Raw genomic sequence first — 15,615 nt, 5'->3', positions numbered from 1 at the left:
CTGGAGGTAGAGGAGTGGTGCCCTAGAGTAGGGGTTGTTCCTACATGAGATGAAGTACTTGGTATTAGCTTAGACTGTACCACTCTTTTGGTTTACAGTTTGGGACTGCGATGAGGTAATGCTCACCTGAGTCTGAAGGGGGCCAGGGGGAAAAGCCAAGAGGAAAGAAAGGACATGATAAAAGGGAGAGATATTTTGCCATGCTCTCTCTCTTCTATCTACAGACACCACCACCACCACCACCAAGTGACTGAAGTGCTGATCAAACGAGAGAGCCTGACTGAAAAGTAACCAGATGCTTCTCACCCCAGGCTGGCTAAGTTTGTAAGGACATTGAAAGTGTTAAGAGCAGCTTAGAATGTGTTTTGCTTTTATTTCATTTGACCAAATCTGTCTCGTTATGCTTTGACTTATAATCACTTAAGATCTATCTTTAGAGCTAATAAATTTGTTTCTTTATTGTACCTGAAGCAGTGCATTTGGTTTGCAGTAAGTCAGAGGCTCCCCTTGGGATAACAAACCTGGTACATATCAATTTCTTTGTTAAATTGACAAACTCATATGAGTTTGTAGTGTCCAGCGGCATAACTGGACACTGCAAGATGGAGGTTCCTAGGGTTGTGTCTAGGACTGGCGATATTGGCTAGAGTCATTCAGTTGCAAGTAGCTAGGAGCAGCTAATATGCCAGAGGCTGTGCGTGAACAGCCCAGGAGTGGGGGTTCTCACAACAGAGCAGGGTAAAGCTGGCTCTCAGAGTCAAGGATTGGGGTGATCTAGCAGATCACCGGTCCAGATAACACCAGAGGGGAACATCACACCTGGATCTTCTCATCCTCCAGCAAATAATTCAGACAGTAAATACAAACATGTATACTACTTGCAGTTAGAAGGCAAGCATCATATTTCAAGTTTAACACTTAAGGATAAAGACTTATTCACAAATGTCTATGCAAGATAAAACTAGTTTATCTAGTTCCAACAACATGGTTAGTTTTACAAGGCCATTTCTCCATTTGTCAAATAGCTAAAGGCAAATATCAGGATTTGATCCTAGTATCATGATTAGGAAGGCAAATCTGCAGATCAAAAGCTATTTGTGGTGGCCCACGGTCAAAGCTTTGACTGTCAGTTCTGAACTAGTCTAATCTATTACCTATTTTATTGGCAGAATAACTGTAGTCTATTGTATTGAAGGTGGTCTATGAGGAAGAGGTAAATAGCAAAGCCAAGGTGACATTACTGGGATGAGTAATGAAATTATTGCATCTTAGCACAGCAGGATGTGGATTTCTTTAACTACAAAATTATGTCAAATGCAACAATTCTGGCAGATCATTTGCATCTCTGCCTCAATACACTTGTGGCCTGAAAAAGCAAAAATCTTAAGTCAGCTTCAACACTGCCATTTCAAGTTTATTCCACTATTCCATTAAATTAATCCACAGTTAAGGAAACTTGTTTTACAGTATACTATAAACAGGCTTTTAATTCAACAGAATTTGAAACAAAACCTAATGCTAATTGTCTTACGTTGCAGCCAGGAGCCAAGTTGTCTCCAGCAGCCATTGTAAGATAATTATGATACTACCATATTTTAAGACTTAGCCCAGTAAAAAAGATTTACCAAGAACTGAGTAGTGCTGTGTCCTCTTTTCCATGGATTTATAAAATCTACAATTTAAATTTGAATCCTGCATAGATGTGTTAGCAGTGCAGATATTCAAAAAGCAACAAATGAGTAAAGAGTGATGAAAGGGGAAAGGGTTAAGTGTGCAGAAAAGGTCTACATTAACCCTACATACCACATCCACAATTTTGCTTAAACATTTTCAAAAGGCATTGAGATTTACCAGTTTAAATGCTTTCCCAAAAAGATGAATATAAATCTAGGTCTTGTTTTAGTCTGAACATATTGTTAGATTAAAAACATGGAGTTTAAAGAGAATCATTTACACAGAGTATTTCCAAAGATTGCCACAGTGTAGGTGTTTAGGCATGGGATGAAAGCAAGGACCAGGGCATCAACCAGTCTAGGGTTAGGCAACTACACTAAACTGAGATTGTGCAATATCTACTTGTATTTGTGCACTTTGCAGCTTTCAGATATACTATGCGCTTATGAATGACCTAAACAAACACCTGATCAAAACTCAGACTGTTCTCCACTGGGTTTTGGGTGCTTTCTTGAACCTTGTGTGCTGCTACTATGTTTTTGTTTAGAGTACTGTGTCTACTCTGCTGCCTAGATTTTGATGACACGATGGTGAGAATATTGGAAACCACTAGAACTTCATCTAGTCTAGGACTATCACTGTTAAAATCCTTAGTGTTGAGAGAGGACTTGCTGGTAGTCAATACAGGAACTGTAAACAGGAAGACAGTCATTTGAGGTACTGTCCCATGTGTTTTACACTAATTTCTTGTAATAGTTGTAGCTTTGATAAAAAAAGCTGTGTAGTGTAGAATTAAGAGTTTGTGTAAAATTGTCTAAATCTTTTAACAGCTGAAATTGCATAAACCATCTTTCAAGTTTTGATAAAAATAATGAACTATGACATTCTTTACTATGGCCATCCATAATCTATTCTGTTTATAACCTTAACTAGCAAGGTAATTGTATACTGGTAAGAATTTGTTTCAACTAATGTAGTTTAACATATCTTCATACTTTTCACTTGCATAGAATGAGCTATTATTACAGATGGTTATAGTCCAGAGTATGTATTCTGAATAGTTGAAAAGGGCTTATTTGGAAATCTGTTCACCCTCCACATAGTTTGCAAACATCTAGGTGCTTGTGTGCATGCTAATGAGTAGAGCTGAGTCAGTTATAAAAGTGTGGATTGGTAAAGACATCTCAGCATTTAAGAGATGAGAAGAGTTGCACTTAGATGCAGTCATGTTTTAGCTAGAAAATTCACTTGACGCAGCATGGTCAACTGGGATATACAATTACTACCAGCTGTGTCTCCTACCTTGAATCATTTCTATTAGATTAGTATGAACATATGGAATTGGAAACTGGAGAAAAATTTGTAAGGGTTTTAACAGCTGCTACTTGCTAAAAATCTAGGCAAGCCAAACTGAAATGATCATGCAGGAAGGGAATCAACAGAAACAGTTTTGGGATATGATGTGGATTAAAGAAGCTTAAAGCAAACCAACAATATGAAGTCAGGCAGCAGTTATAGGCTTTTGACTGTTGATAAATTTATTAGACTGACATGAGTCAGTAAGCTTCACCAGCAACTGAAATGAGTACTGGTGGCTCAATTGAAGCAGCAAACCACCCGTGTAAAGGGACTCAAGAGGTGGCATAAGCAGCATCTCAATGAAGCAGTAGGATGGTGCTAGGACAAATGTATAAAGAGCAAAAGATATCCTAAATTATGTCAAGGAATGCTGATTTAGTCACTGGCTTCCATGTGGTCAAAGATGTGTTGATTGAATCCAGAACAGGTTGAGGCTTGGAGGAGAAGTTTGTGTCATGTCAAACTTCACCTGTGTTTGAGAGTTTGCCTATATCTGCCTGTAGAAAAAAAATAATCACTACAAGCTGTATCTTTGGTTTACCTTGATGCAGAGAAAAAATTTTAAATACCTGATTAGTTTCTTTTGTTGTACAATACTTGATGCAAGTTCTGTCTAAGTGAACATGTCTTGAAAACCAGAAACAGCTTCAAAGTAAGAAAATAGGTAAGACTTTCATACCCTCCAGCAGCCTAATTTCTATTGATAGGGAACTGCCTGATATGAAGGGAAGGAGAAGCCACCCTATTGGACACTTTTTTACTGTGGAGAGTCAAAACTAGCACGTTTACACTATGCTTACACAACTGGAGTGGGATTAAGGTTACTTAGGTATTCACAAGTTAAACACAGCTCTGGATGATCTGCATACCAAAGTGTTAGGGATATTAGCAAATTCACAGAACTATGAGCAATTTTTGAAGAGCCATAGAAAAGTGGGGAGAAATCAGGATTGAGACAAGCAAATAAAAGTCTTCAAAAAGTGATCTTTGCCGTTATCACTTGGTAATTAACCTTAGTACAATTGAATGGAGAAAAATCTATATTCTTAAGGGATAACAGAACCATGGATACCCAGCATCTTTATAGAAATCTTGCCAGACAACTTGGTTTAGCTTAATAAAGTGAAGGTTAAGAGGTGGCTTTCAGTCTAAATTCCTACACAGGGAACAAATATTTGATAGTGGGCTCTTCTAGCCTTCAGGGTTTTGTCTGCTAGATTTAAGATTAAACTAGACAAGTTCAGGTGGGAAATAAAGGGGTAAATTTTCAGCAGTGATGGTAATTAACCATTGGAACAATTTACCATCACTGGAAATTTTTAAAGTCAAGACTATTTCTAGAAAGACCCACTCTAGTTTGAACAACAATTGTTTCAAGGAAGTTCTATGGCATGTGTTTTACTGGTTAGATTAGATAATCAGCATGGTCCTTCCTGGCCATGGAATTGATAGTTTGGACAGAATTACATGATTAGCAGATGAAGGTAGTGTAGTTTGAGAGTACATCTGCACTCTAAGTAGGGAAATCAAAACTACCTAAAATGGCAACTTTTTCCTTCAGATCTGATGTATTCCGTGTTATAGTTGCTTACTGAACTTCCGTTTTCCTGTTGCAGAGCCAATTAAAAAAAAAATGGCAACTGAGCTGCTTTTCTTGCTCTATCAATTGTAGAACTTACCCCTAGAAATACACATCAAGCTGCATATTCTATCCTAAATACCTCAGTTGGGTCAGGGATACTAACTGCAACTAGAAATAAACAGACCATGAAGCTTCAGTTAAAACAGATCTTTGCATATGACCCTCCTCCCTTCTTCGGATAAATACCTTAAGTAATTGAGACATATATGAAACCACAGAATGACGACATTTTACATTGTACTTGAAGCACTGCATTTCAGTGCCTTAAAGCTGTACTTAAATACTCCAGTTAACGTGACGTGAGCAGCCAACACGGATGGAACACTGGTTGAACAACTTTGCTATATGGTAATATTACACTGAAGAACTGTCTAATGAATTGCTGCAGGGATAAGTGAGACCCGATTAGCTTAAGCTAACTAAAGAGGGAGTTAATGAGATCTGCATATTAAACAATACTGTGAAATTTTAGATGGGAGTGAGAAATATCCTGATACACCTTAGAGTTCAGATAGAAAGATTGAAAAAACTCAAGTCCATTTAGCAAGATTTCAAAGCAATTTTACCAAATTGAGACTTGGGACAGTCAACAGCTTAGGAGTTTGCAGCACGTTTGGGCTTTCTTCAAGTGTTATTTTGGGTTACATACACCACAGTGGAGTTTTACACCCTCTATACAGCACTTAAAACACTGGTTTCAATTCTGGAATTCAATACAAGGAACATCAGAATGAAAGGAATATACAGAACAAATGATTAGGGGTCTAGAGGAACTGTTAAGTTTAAGACTATGAAGCATATTAATAGGCTATGTGATGACTAAAGGGAGACTGAAGTGAATATCCCTGGAAAAATGTAGAGGGATATAACTAGATTACCTGGGACATCTAAAATAAGATTAATTTAGATTGAAACAGGAGCAATTTCTTAATTGAAAGATCTAGAAGTTAATACCAGCAACAGTAGTGTCCAAGCCATTACTTTGATTCATTTAGCACTGGAAAGGACAGAGCTCTGGAGAACATACAGCATTGGCAGGAGGAACAAACAATGAGCCAATGGTCTCTTCATCTAAAAAAAATTTAACAATTCAAGCACAGTTTCCTAAAATTCAGGGTGAAGACTAAATTTTCATGATTAAAAATACAATATACTTCACACCACAAGCTAGTGGACCAGGTTTCTGGCTAGAGTTGTATAATAAAAAACACTATAAAAATAAATACTAAAATGCATATTAATTTGTTTTATTGAGGCACAACAAGGCATTGTGAATAGCCCATACTTGAGGCAATTATATCAGTAGTGTAGTAAGCTGGACATCAATACAGTTAAAGGATAAGTGCAAACAATATACATTCACAGCTTAACTAGCAAGGCTACATCACAATTGATAAAGTGCCAAATTAGTGCTGATTCAGTAACCCGATCCAGGATTTCACCTTGCAAAACAGGACCACCATCTCCCAGATAATGGAACCATATTTCTATGAAATCGGTATTAAGTGCAAAGCTAGTTCCCCCCCCCCCCACCAATTTGTTTGGAGCAGCTTTTGTAAACATTACACTGATTTCAGTCTTGATACAGGAGGTACCCTGAAAAGGTAGAATATTTCCAGCTACTTCCATAGATAGCACCCCGATGCAGACGTAACCAGATCTGGTCCCCTTGGAAAAGCTGTAGGACAGCATGATTGCTAGCTGTTTCATGGTCTGGAGCCCCATCATTGGCATATGCAGACACTAGGACTTCTTCATTCTTCATAAGGTTTACATACAGTGGAACATTCACAGCCAGCTTCAGCATGTGGAAGATGAAGACATAGGTGCCATTCACTGGACAATTAAACCTACCAAGCTGAATATCAAAAGTTTCTCCAAGGTTATTCAGCAGAAGGTCAAATGCAATGGGCTGATCTAGAGTTCCAGGGGCCAAGTTAGATGTTCTTGCAGCAGAAAAAGCAACTCTCATCTGCTGCGGAAGGGGATAAACGTGCACTGGTAGTATGGTAGCAGCTTGGCTTGTCACTGGCATGTCAACAGGGGTGATGCTGCGGGAGTCTCCCTGCCCAGAGTCCCCACTATTAAAGGTTTCATTGTCTCTTTCTGGACTGCTCACCTGAGAAGAATCACTCCATCCTGCTGTTAAAGATCATTAGCAACGGTAAATGATTTTTAGAATTGGACAGAAGGATAATTTTCAAAGTGCAGGTTTAAGGTTAAGACCTGAAAGTTTATGGGTATTCTTGCATGCATGTTTACTGTATATATAAATGTACTACAATTATTACAATAATAAATAGTCGAAGGAGCCTTGTGAGAACAAATCTTTATTCACTGTCAAAACTATCTTGCTAAACAAAAGACTGTTCATTGCTCACTAGTCTTTCTCCACACCCTAAAGGATATATGGTAGCAGCTATAAATACAGCTTTAGCAGAACTATTTGCCATGTAGGTTTAATCCCAAAGTAGTGTACACTAACTGTTGAAGATTCTCAGAGTACGGGATGTTTATTTTTACTGATTAGCTCAAGGTCATATGGTGACCAATTGGAGGATTAAGTTTCAGAAGCAACCCTTCTTGTAAGCTTTCAGGAGGAGATATGGAAGCTAAATTAGTTTGATGAAGTCAGTCCTAGTGTGTCCTGATGGCTTACTCTAGACAAATAAGGAATGCAGTACCACTGTCATGGATATTAGAAATGTCTTAATCTGAAACAACCATTTTCAAGCAACTTTCTGCACCCCACCAAAAAAAAAGGTAAAAAACTACATTAGCTGTTCATTCAAGTAACAAAGTTTTAAGATGCAGTACACTGATAGAACATGACATGCATGTAATAGTAGTCAGTTTTGTAAACATAAGTCACCCCAAATGTTCAAGGCAAGTTCTGTTTTTCCTACAAAGAAGATAATAAACTAACATTTTAAATTTAGTATAGGAAAAACCAACGTTATATCAACTTCATTAGTAACACTAACTGAAGTAGTATCTGTCTCAGTCCTCTACTACAAGATTGTTTTAGTCTCCGCTTCTCTCATTTAGTCATCTGGTTTCCTCAATTCCCTTCTTCTGAAGTACTCTCTACCATGAGTTCTACCTTGAGTTCTACCTGATGAGCAATTTTCTTCCTGTCTATTTTCTCGTCTGTAACCTAAAACACAAGAACTAAGGATTTCATGATCAGATCTTAGTACTAAAGTTGCTGACCTGGTAAAACTAGTTTTTCTATAACTTTAAAAACAAAACTTTGGTTTTAAAAGTAAACAATTAAGATTTTGGTCTGCAGCCCACTCCCTCACTTATTCCATGCCCAGCAATAAAAGGCAGGGATCTCTCTCCTTCACTCACAGCAAGCTCATTTTCCCCCACCCTATGTTTTAGTCTGCAATTTTTTTTTTGGATACAGAATATCCTATTAGTACTCAAACAACAATTTCAGGATCAGTAAGGTTGAGTTTCAAAAATCTATTTGTTTAGTGTTTATATTCCAACCTGGAGAGAAGTTACGCTGCACCTAAAATATGACAGCTTCACACTGAAAGCTATTTCCCATATAAGTGTAACCTTGCCCAAGTTTTTGGGATCCATATTTGCTAGACAGCTTACCTACAGACAGGTGCTAAGATTACACACACACACACACACACACACACACACACACACAATAATACTTAGAGAGAGATATAGATACACACACACACACACACATATACACACACACACACACACACTTACTTAGCTGGCCAACCAAGACTTGAGTGTGAAATAGGATTAGCTATCAGCTACAGGATGCAAAACTGGCACCCTGTGAATATTTCTATTCATCTTAAAGAATGTTTTCTACTTCTATTCATACTGCAGACATGGAGGTATGGGAGACCATTAGATCTGTCAGAATTATACTGTTCTAGTTGCAAAATCTTTAGTACTTGCAATGATTTATTAGCCAGGGAGGACTGCTAGACTGGAGATCCCAGACAGTTTAGTGCATATTTTGAATAGGATTTTTACTCTGGAATAACAGAAGTTTGATCTAAGTTATATTTGTGACCCCTATGCCTTTTATACCATTACTATTCAGAATATAATTACATTTTAAATGTTTTAGGCACATGGTTGGGGATATCATGTTAGCCTTACCTCTTGAGTTTGATCGAGGACCGCCAGTTACTCCTCCTCGTTTATAGCACTGCTGGTAATTAACATCCTAGAAGGAACAAAAGTATTAGTTAGTACTCTTAATTATTTTAAGAATGAGACTACCAACTAGAAAGTTAGCATTCTGTAGCACAGGCAATTAACTCTAAGTACACTTAGTTTGCTTAGGAAGTTAATTAGTATATGCTTGGGGATTGTTTATTTTTGACGTACAAAATATACATGATCATAAATTGCTTTCCATATGTCCAGAGGCTAAGGGTACGTCTTCACTACCCGCCGTATCGGCGGGTAGCAATTGATTTATCCGGGATCGATATATCGCATCTCGTTAAGATGCGATATATCGATCCCCGAACGCGCTCACTGTCAACTCCGGAACTCCACCAGAGCGAGCGGCGGTAGTGCAGTCGACGGGGGAGCCGCGGCCGTCGATCCCGTGCTGTGTGGACCCCAGGTAATTCGATCTAAGATACTTTGACTTCAGCTATGCTATTCGCGTAGCTGAAGTTGCGTATCTTAGATCGATCCCCCCCCCCCCCCAGTGTAGACCAGCCCTTAGGAAGTTGATCTGTGAATATTGACTATTTGCCAAACTCCAGCCATTCAGTCTACCCTCTTAAGTACTGCAGTGTTCTTGAAACTTAATACAAGCTCTGTTGAACCAGTGAAGAGGAACAGATTTCACAGCAGAGCATCCTCCTGTCTACTACTATGCACCTTCAGCTCCTTAAACTTCAGAGAAGAACCCTTGACATGTTAGCCTGAGCATCCCAGACATCAGGAGTTGGAACCACGTCCAATATAACCAGGACCCAAACCATGTGGCAATTTAAAGTCAATACAGTATTTCCATTTGCAATTCAGTGCAAGTCAGACACTAGTGACATTTGAACACAGTTCCATATGAGTAGCATTATTTAAGATGACTTGTCAGTCAATGGTAGTCCCTGGTACAGCACATTACAATCAACCCATCTCAAGATAACAAGGCATAAATAATTTGGCAGTCTGTTACCAAGAGGAATCTCGGTAGCTATGTGTAGATCAAGACAGTATTGGCTACTGGTGCTCATAGGAACCCAGGAGCAGAGAAGACAATGCTAGGGGTAGGCATACCTCCCAACACTGGGAGCAGATGCATGTTTTAAATCTACCAGCCCTACCCACTTTGAACTTCAGCCAACTTGCTTTCCTCTAGATTGGGAAAGCAAGTTGGCATTGGGAAAAATACCATTCCATTCAAACTGGAATTAAGATGACATGAAGGGTCCTACAATCCAAACTATTGTTTTCCTGTGCCCCCTACAGAGCACAGAATGACAACAGAAACCTGTGGTAGATGAGCATAGTGGTTGTCCAATGCAACCTTCTGAAACAATGGAAATAAGCAATTTTGTTTTTCCCTGAAGGATGTGCAGGCAAATTGCCTAATATATTTGTCAGTTTTTTGATGCCAACAGCATCTAACCTGCTAGGAGAGAACACAGATCAGTCAATCTATACTATCCTCAGTCTAAAAATCAAACTACAAGGGGTCCTGAAAGAATTCCTCCAGTTCAACATCCTGTTTACACTTTGTCAGGAAGGCAAGCCTCAGGTCTAAACCTAGTTGTCAGCCAAGATTAGTAGGAGAGATCAGATTATTTTACAAAGCACTTAGCAGAAGAGGTATCTGAAACAATAGTAAATTTAAAAATAGCATTGTGTATTGTACCAACAAAAATTTGTATTATGAAATTTGAACTCACTTTCTAGTTTGTAGCCAAACCTCATTAACTTCCTGCAAAATGTAGGACACATGAAAGCTACAAGAAAGAAAAGTAAATCCTTACCCTTTGAGAATACGGAATTCCAGGATAATCTCTACCAGCAAACTGCAGCTGGCCGTAGTTGCCATTAGGTATTGACGGGGATCCTCTATAAGCATCAAAACCTGCTCAAAATATAAAATTAAAATGCCAGAGTCAGTTTATGTTACCAACATTCAAATAAGAATTTTCCTTTAGGGATCGTCAGCATCCATTTAAAAAAAAAAAGTTTACAAAATGTGTGCATGCACAATTTATTCCGTATTTCAGAGCAGCTTTGTGTTGAAGTCAAATGCATGGCATAATCATTAGTGTCAAAATTAAAACTCATAACAGCATTTTATTAGAACTCATTTATTCCGAACATGGTCGATCTAGTCCGCAAGAGTCTCAATTACATTAACAATGTAACTTACGAAAACAGCACCCAGACACAAGAGAGTGTACTCGTAAGTATTATTCAAATTGGCTCTGCCATTGAAGTGACTGAGTATGTTGGACTTGCATAAAATGCAGGATTTTAAAGCAATGCCCTTCAAACATGGCAGATTTAAGCCCAGATGCTGTACTTTGCCAAAATGAAGAACTACTGTAATCATAAGCTGGTGACAAGTTCTTACGCATTTTAGGTACTGCTACAACAAGAGGCTAATTGTAGTTATAAAGTGAACACTACTCATATGAGCATAGTAAGCTACTAGTACCAGCAACTAATGAGGTTCCTTCATAGAAAATGAGGATTCAGACTCTCAAATTGATAAAGTGTGACCCATTTATACTTTGTTCAATCTGTCAAAGTCCATGTAATCACAAACTGTAGGACCATACTCCATAGCAAAATTGTCAAACGTGACCCATGGGCCAGAACTGGCCCCCAAGCGCCTATCCTTCCAGCTCCTCCCCATCCCTCTCTTCAAAGTAATCCAGTAATCCTGTTTACTACTAGTTCAGAGGGGTCCAGAGGAGAGTTGAGGAGTGAGCTCATGCCTGTTGAAGCACAGGCAGTTGAGCCCCTCTTACAAGCCCCATTCCGGCTCTTTAATACTCCTCTGCCAATTACTATAAAGTGCTAATGTTTCATATACGGTATGTTACTTTCCTAATTTCAATGCTATTAGCTCTTAGGATTAATGCACAGAAGTATCTGGTTCTAGAGCTATATCCCCTACTACAGCTAGAACTGATCCCTTCACAGGGAGGTGGTGAAGCAAGTGAAAGTATACCTTTGTATCCACCAGGGGAACGATATGAATTGGTCAGTGATCTCCCACCTCTGGCAGATCCCCTAACAGATCCACGACTATTGAGATAAGGCTGAGTGGGTCTGGTGAAAACAGTCTGTGCTGGATAAAAGGCAAGGCTACCATTGCTTACAGGAACAGCTCCGTCGGGTTGGTAATTAACTGTTTAAGAAAGGAAAAAAATAAAAGGAATTAGATAGTGAATTATTATACCTATAAGTTATTTCAGCATTGAAATCAATGTTGGATGGAAGCGCTAAACCCAGTACGTTTTACAGCATTTATTTCCTGCATTAAAAATAAGAAATAATGTTCCTCCCATTAGTCCCACAGAAAGTTTTTGAACCATACCTTTCACCACTGAACAGAACTGACGCACAAGGCATAAAATTGTTACAAACAAGTACCGCTATTCATGTCCCCTACTTCCCAGAAGAATCTGGCTGAACCCATTCTGGACAGATTCAGGCAAGATCTGTTCACAGAGTGTCTTGCTATATATTTCTCCTGTGACAAGCCATGACAAATTGAGTCCATATATAGACATTTAGAGTTTATTCATTGTTTTAAGCTAGCACTGTCCTCCTGTTAGGACATAGGGTAACTAAAATAGTAAACTTCACATACAGAGTCTGGCAGCCAGAGTACACCATGAATATTTTTGGCGATAAATGAGAGTTAGTTGGCTGATACTCAGTCCAGGTCAGAGTGAGGTGATGCTGCTAAGTGTAGCGGAAACAACCAGATATGGTGAGCCCAATCTCCTCTGATCAAGGTTGTGTTCCCAGCATGTGTTACTAATCTTGGCAGCTAGGGAATCCAACAACCCTAACCAACATTGCAGTGCCCAGGAATGCCCATCATTGTGCCTGGCCATAAGATTGACTTAAGATCCAACCCTTGCTACAGTGGTCCATGTCTGTCACCTCAACATTGCATTATTTGAAGGTGCTCTACATAAGGCTACCCCATGGATCAATCCGGAAACTTAAGCTGGTGGAGCAAGTGGTGGCTAACCTATTAAATGGTGTTTCTCAGTTGCAGCACATGACAACAATGTCCCATGATCTGCACTACTTTCCTATTGGTTTCTGGCTTGAAGTTTTGGTGGTTTGACCTGTCAAGCCCTAAATAGCTGGGGATATTGCTATGTGAGACTACTTTGTCTCATGTTATCCTGCCAGTTACAACCACCAAGAGCACTTGATTGCCTTAGCTTTATGTGGGGCTAGTGGTAGAATGTTCTCAACTCCAGAATGAAGTTTTCTTGGATCTGTGCAGGCTACAGTGGAAGTGAGCTTCTAAAGGGAATCAGATTTATGGGGGAATTTTTACTTTTTGTAATATATAGCAGGAGTGCCTTGAGAGATGCCCTTTTTGTTTTTTGTATAAAAACAAAGAAATTTGTCAAGATTTCTACTTGCCAAAACAGAAAAGACTGACATGTTTGTGCAATTTGTGCAATCCCTGTTTCAGACAGGTTTATGAACAAAGCTCTGTCCTTCGTTGCACATAGTATCTCAGAGGTCAAAGGCAACTGCAAATGCTTATCTGAGTGCAGAGTTTGAATGACTTATTTATAACTGACAAGTCAGCAGTATCAGTTTCATATGCAACAGACTCCTGATTTGCCTTTGCACTTAGTGATGCTTCTGTTTACATCTGAAATTTAAAAATCTTCCAGCTCAGATTTGCCTCAGTCTGGATTGGGACTTGCAAGAACATCCTACCATGGCTTAAGAACCTCCCTCTTAATCACTCCTTAAACACAATACAGAGAATCTTGGTATTTTTATCTCTATGGAGACATAAAACCTTATATTTATGGGGGAGATTTTCAGTAACAAATTAGGACAGTTTTCACATTGTGTATCAAGTATTTTGTTTATCCATGTATTTTCTACATTTTACTTCCATGAAAATGGTGGCAAAGGTAGCAACATTTAAGTTAGGAGTTCTTAGAAGGCTTTCCTGTTTACCTTCTCCAATATCATTAGGACATACATTCAGTATTTGGTCCTCAGTGCAAAACAGTTCTCCCCTCACTTATTGCCACTACCTCTATTGCCAGGACCTTTCCAGCTAATACGAGTTATGTAGAAGAGTTCCCAAAACAAGCATGCTACAAGAGTCAAAAATAACTTTTCCCCAAAAAACAAGAAAATTGAAAATACAAGTTTAATCCTGAAGACAGAAGCCTCTATCTTAGAGATAAAAGCAAATTCTGAGGGTAGATGGAAATCATGTAACACTAATTTGTTACCTTTAATACTATCAATGTACCATCTGTACAGTACTTATTCCTGCACAAAAGTAGTTCAAGACATTTCAAAGTTAGAAAAATACTGCAACAGACAACTTACAAAAAGGGTTACTGTCTAATACTGGAGATTCCAGACAGACTAGTCCTATCTGAAACAGTTCACCACTATCACAAAATTAAATCTTTGTTTAGTGCAAATAAACACCATTTCTTGGTGACTAAATCTGCCTACTGGGAATTACACACAATCATACCAAGATCAAATTACATCTGCAACCAGTGCATGCATGTGCACTGTTTAGAACATCCCTTTTCACCAGGTTATAATTTAAAATTCAGGTTTCAAAATAGTATACTTCAGCAAAAACACTCAAACAGGTCACCTTGAATTACAATTCTACTCCAAGAAGTGACTGTCAAAATGATCATTTGCTCTCATTTGATTTGGGCAAATTTACTTTGTTTACAAGTAACTAGTTTCAGACTGCTATCCCTGCAAACTCCAATTGGGATTGAAAGTCAGGCTGGGTACTTGTCACACAGTGAGAGCAATCTGGACTGGTTATTAATGGCACCAATACCTATGCAACTACATTGTCAACTGCACAGACTTAACTGAATAAAAGCTAAACTCCATTTTACCTGTATTGCAACTGCAGGGGATTACTGGATTAAAAGCAGTAGAGGTTCAGGAGCAGATTAACAGACTGAAGTGTCAGTTTGATAGTCACGTCAGTCTAGAGTGTCACTTGAAAGATACAGCCATGTACAAAGAATTTTCCTCACCTGTTGGCAAAGTTTCTTGTGAAAGAGAGTTTTGCTCTGCAACATGAGTGGACTGTAACTGGCATTGAGGAGGAGTTTGTGTACTTGCTGTAGAAAAACTCTGGTTATATCCCACAGAGTATGAGGAGTCATCTTTTATTTCCTGCTCTTTACGTGGAGGCAGGGGTGCATTCACCTTAAATACCTGGAAAAAGTATGTTTTATTTAAGCAAAAGCTTAACTGTTGATTAATACTTCACCATTTATACTACAGTAGCACCTAAAGACTCAGTTCAGGGCCTAATTGTGCTACACCCTCTACATGTCCCATAGCAGTTTAGAGTTTATGCCCTAAAGAATATCTAGTCTATTTAGACTAAATGTGGAAGTTAACCCTATTTTAGATACAGGGACTGGAGACACAGTGACTAGCCCGCCATCACCAGGTCACAGTCTGTCACAGAGCCTTGACTTCAGCTCAGATCTCCAAGCTCTAGTCTAGTGCCTTATCCAAGGCCCCCGTCCCGACCCCATACCTTTTTCAAACACCAGACAATTAACTTTTAAAGTTCTTACTATAATGTTTAGTTATTGCTGGCAATAGCCTGCTTTTACCAAACTCACTGAAAACCAAACCCTGGTCCAGAGATGTAGTACCACCTCAGTGAATAGTCTCGCTACTGGGATTCCCAGCAC

General features: G+C 38.9%; 1 protein-coding gene across 1 annotated transcript in view; it reads right to left on the bottom strand.

Moving 5' to 3' along the window:
- Nucleotides 1–5,961: 5,961 nt before the first annotated feature.
- CAPRIN2 (caprin family member 2) overlaps nt 5,962–15,615 on the bottom strand; it is a 63,592-nt gene continuing 53,938 nt past the window's right edge. Inside the window, exons 17-21 of the mRNA XM_065418541.1 lie at nt 14,941–15,124; nt 11,874–12,053; nt 10,675–10,775; nt 8,822–8,888; nt 5,962–6,817 (exon numbers count right to left, since the gene is read on the bottom strand). Of these exons, the coding sequence (XP_065274613.1) occupies nt 6,249–6,817; nt 8,822–8,888; nt 10,675–10,775; nt 11,874–12,053; nt 14,941–15,124 (1,101 nt within the window). The 3' untranslated portion in view covers nt 5,962–6,248. The remainder of the gene's footprint in view (nt 6,818–8,821; nt 8,889–10,674; nt 10,776–11,873; nt 12,054–14,940; nt 15,125–15,615) is intronic.

This window comes from Emys orbicularis, chromosome 1 (genome assembly GCF_028017835.1).
Source record: "Emys orbicularis isolate rEmyOrb1 chromosome 1, rEmyOrb1.hap1, whole genome shotgun sequence".
NCBI lineage: Eukaryota > Metazoa > Chordata > Testudines > Emydidae > Emys > Emys orbicularis.
The sequence above is the reverse complement of the archived record's forward strand: the minus strand, read 5'-3'. Positions and strand labels throughout refer to the sequence as shown.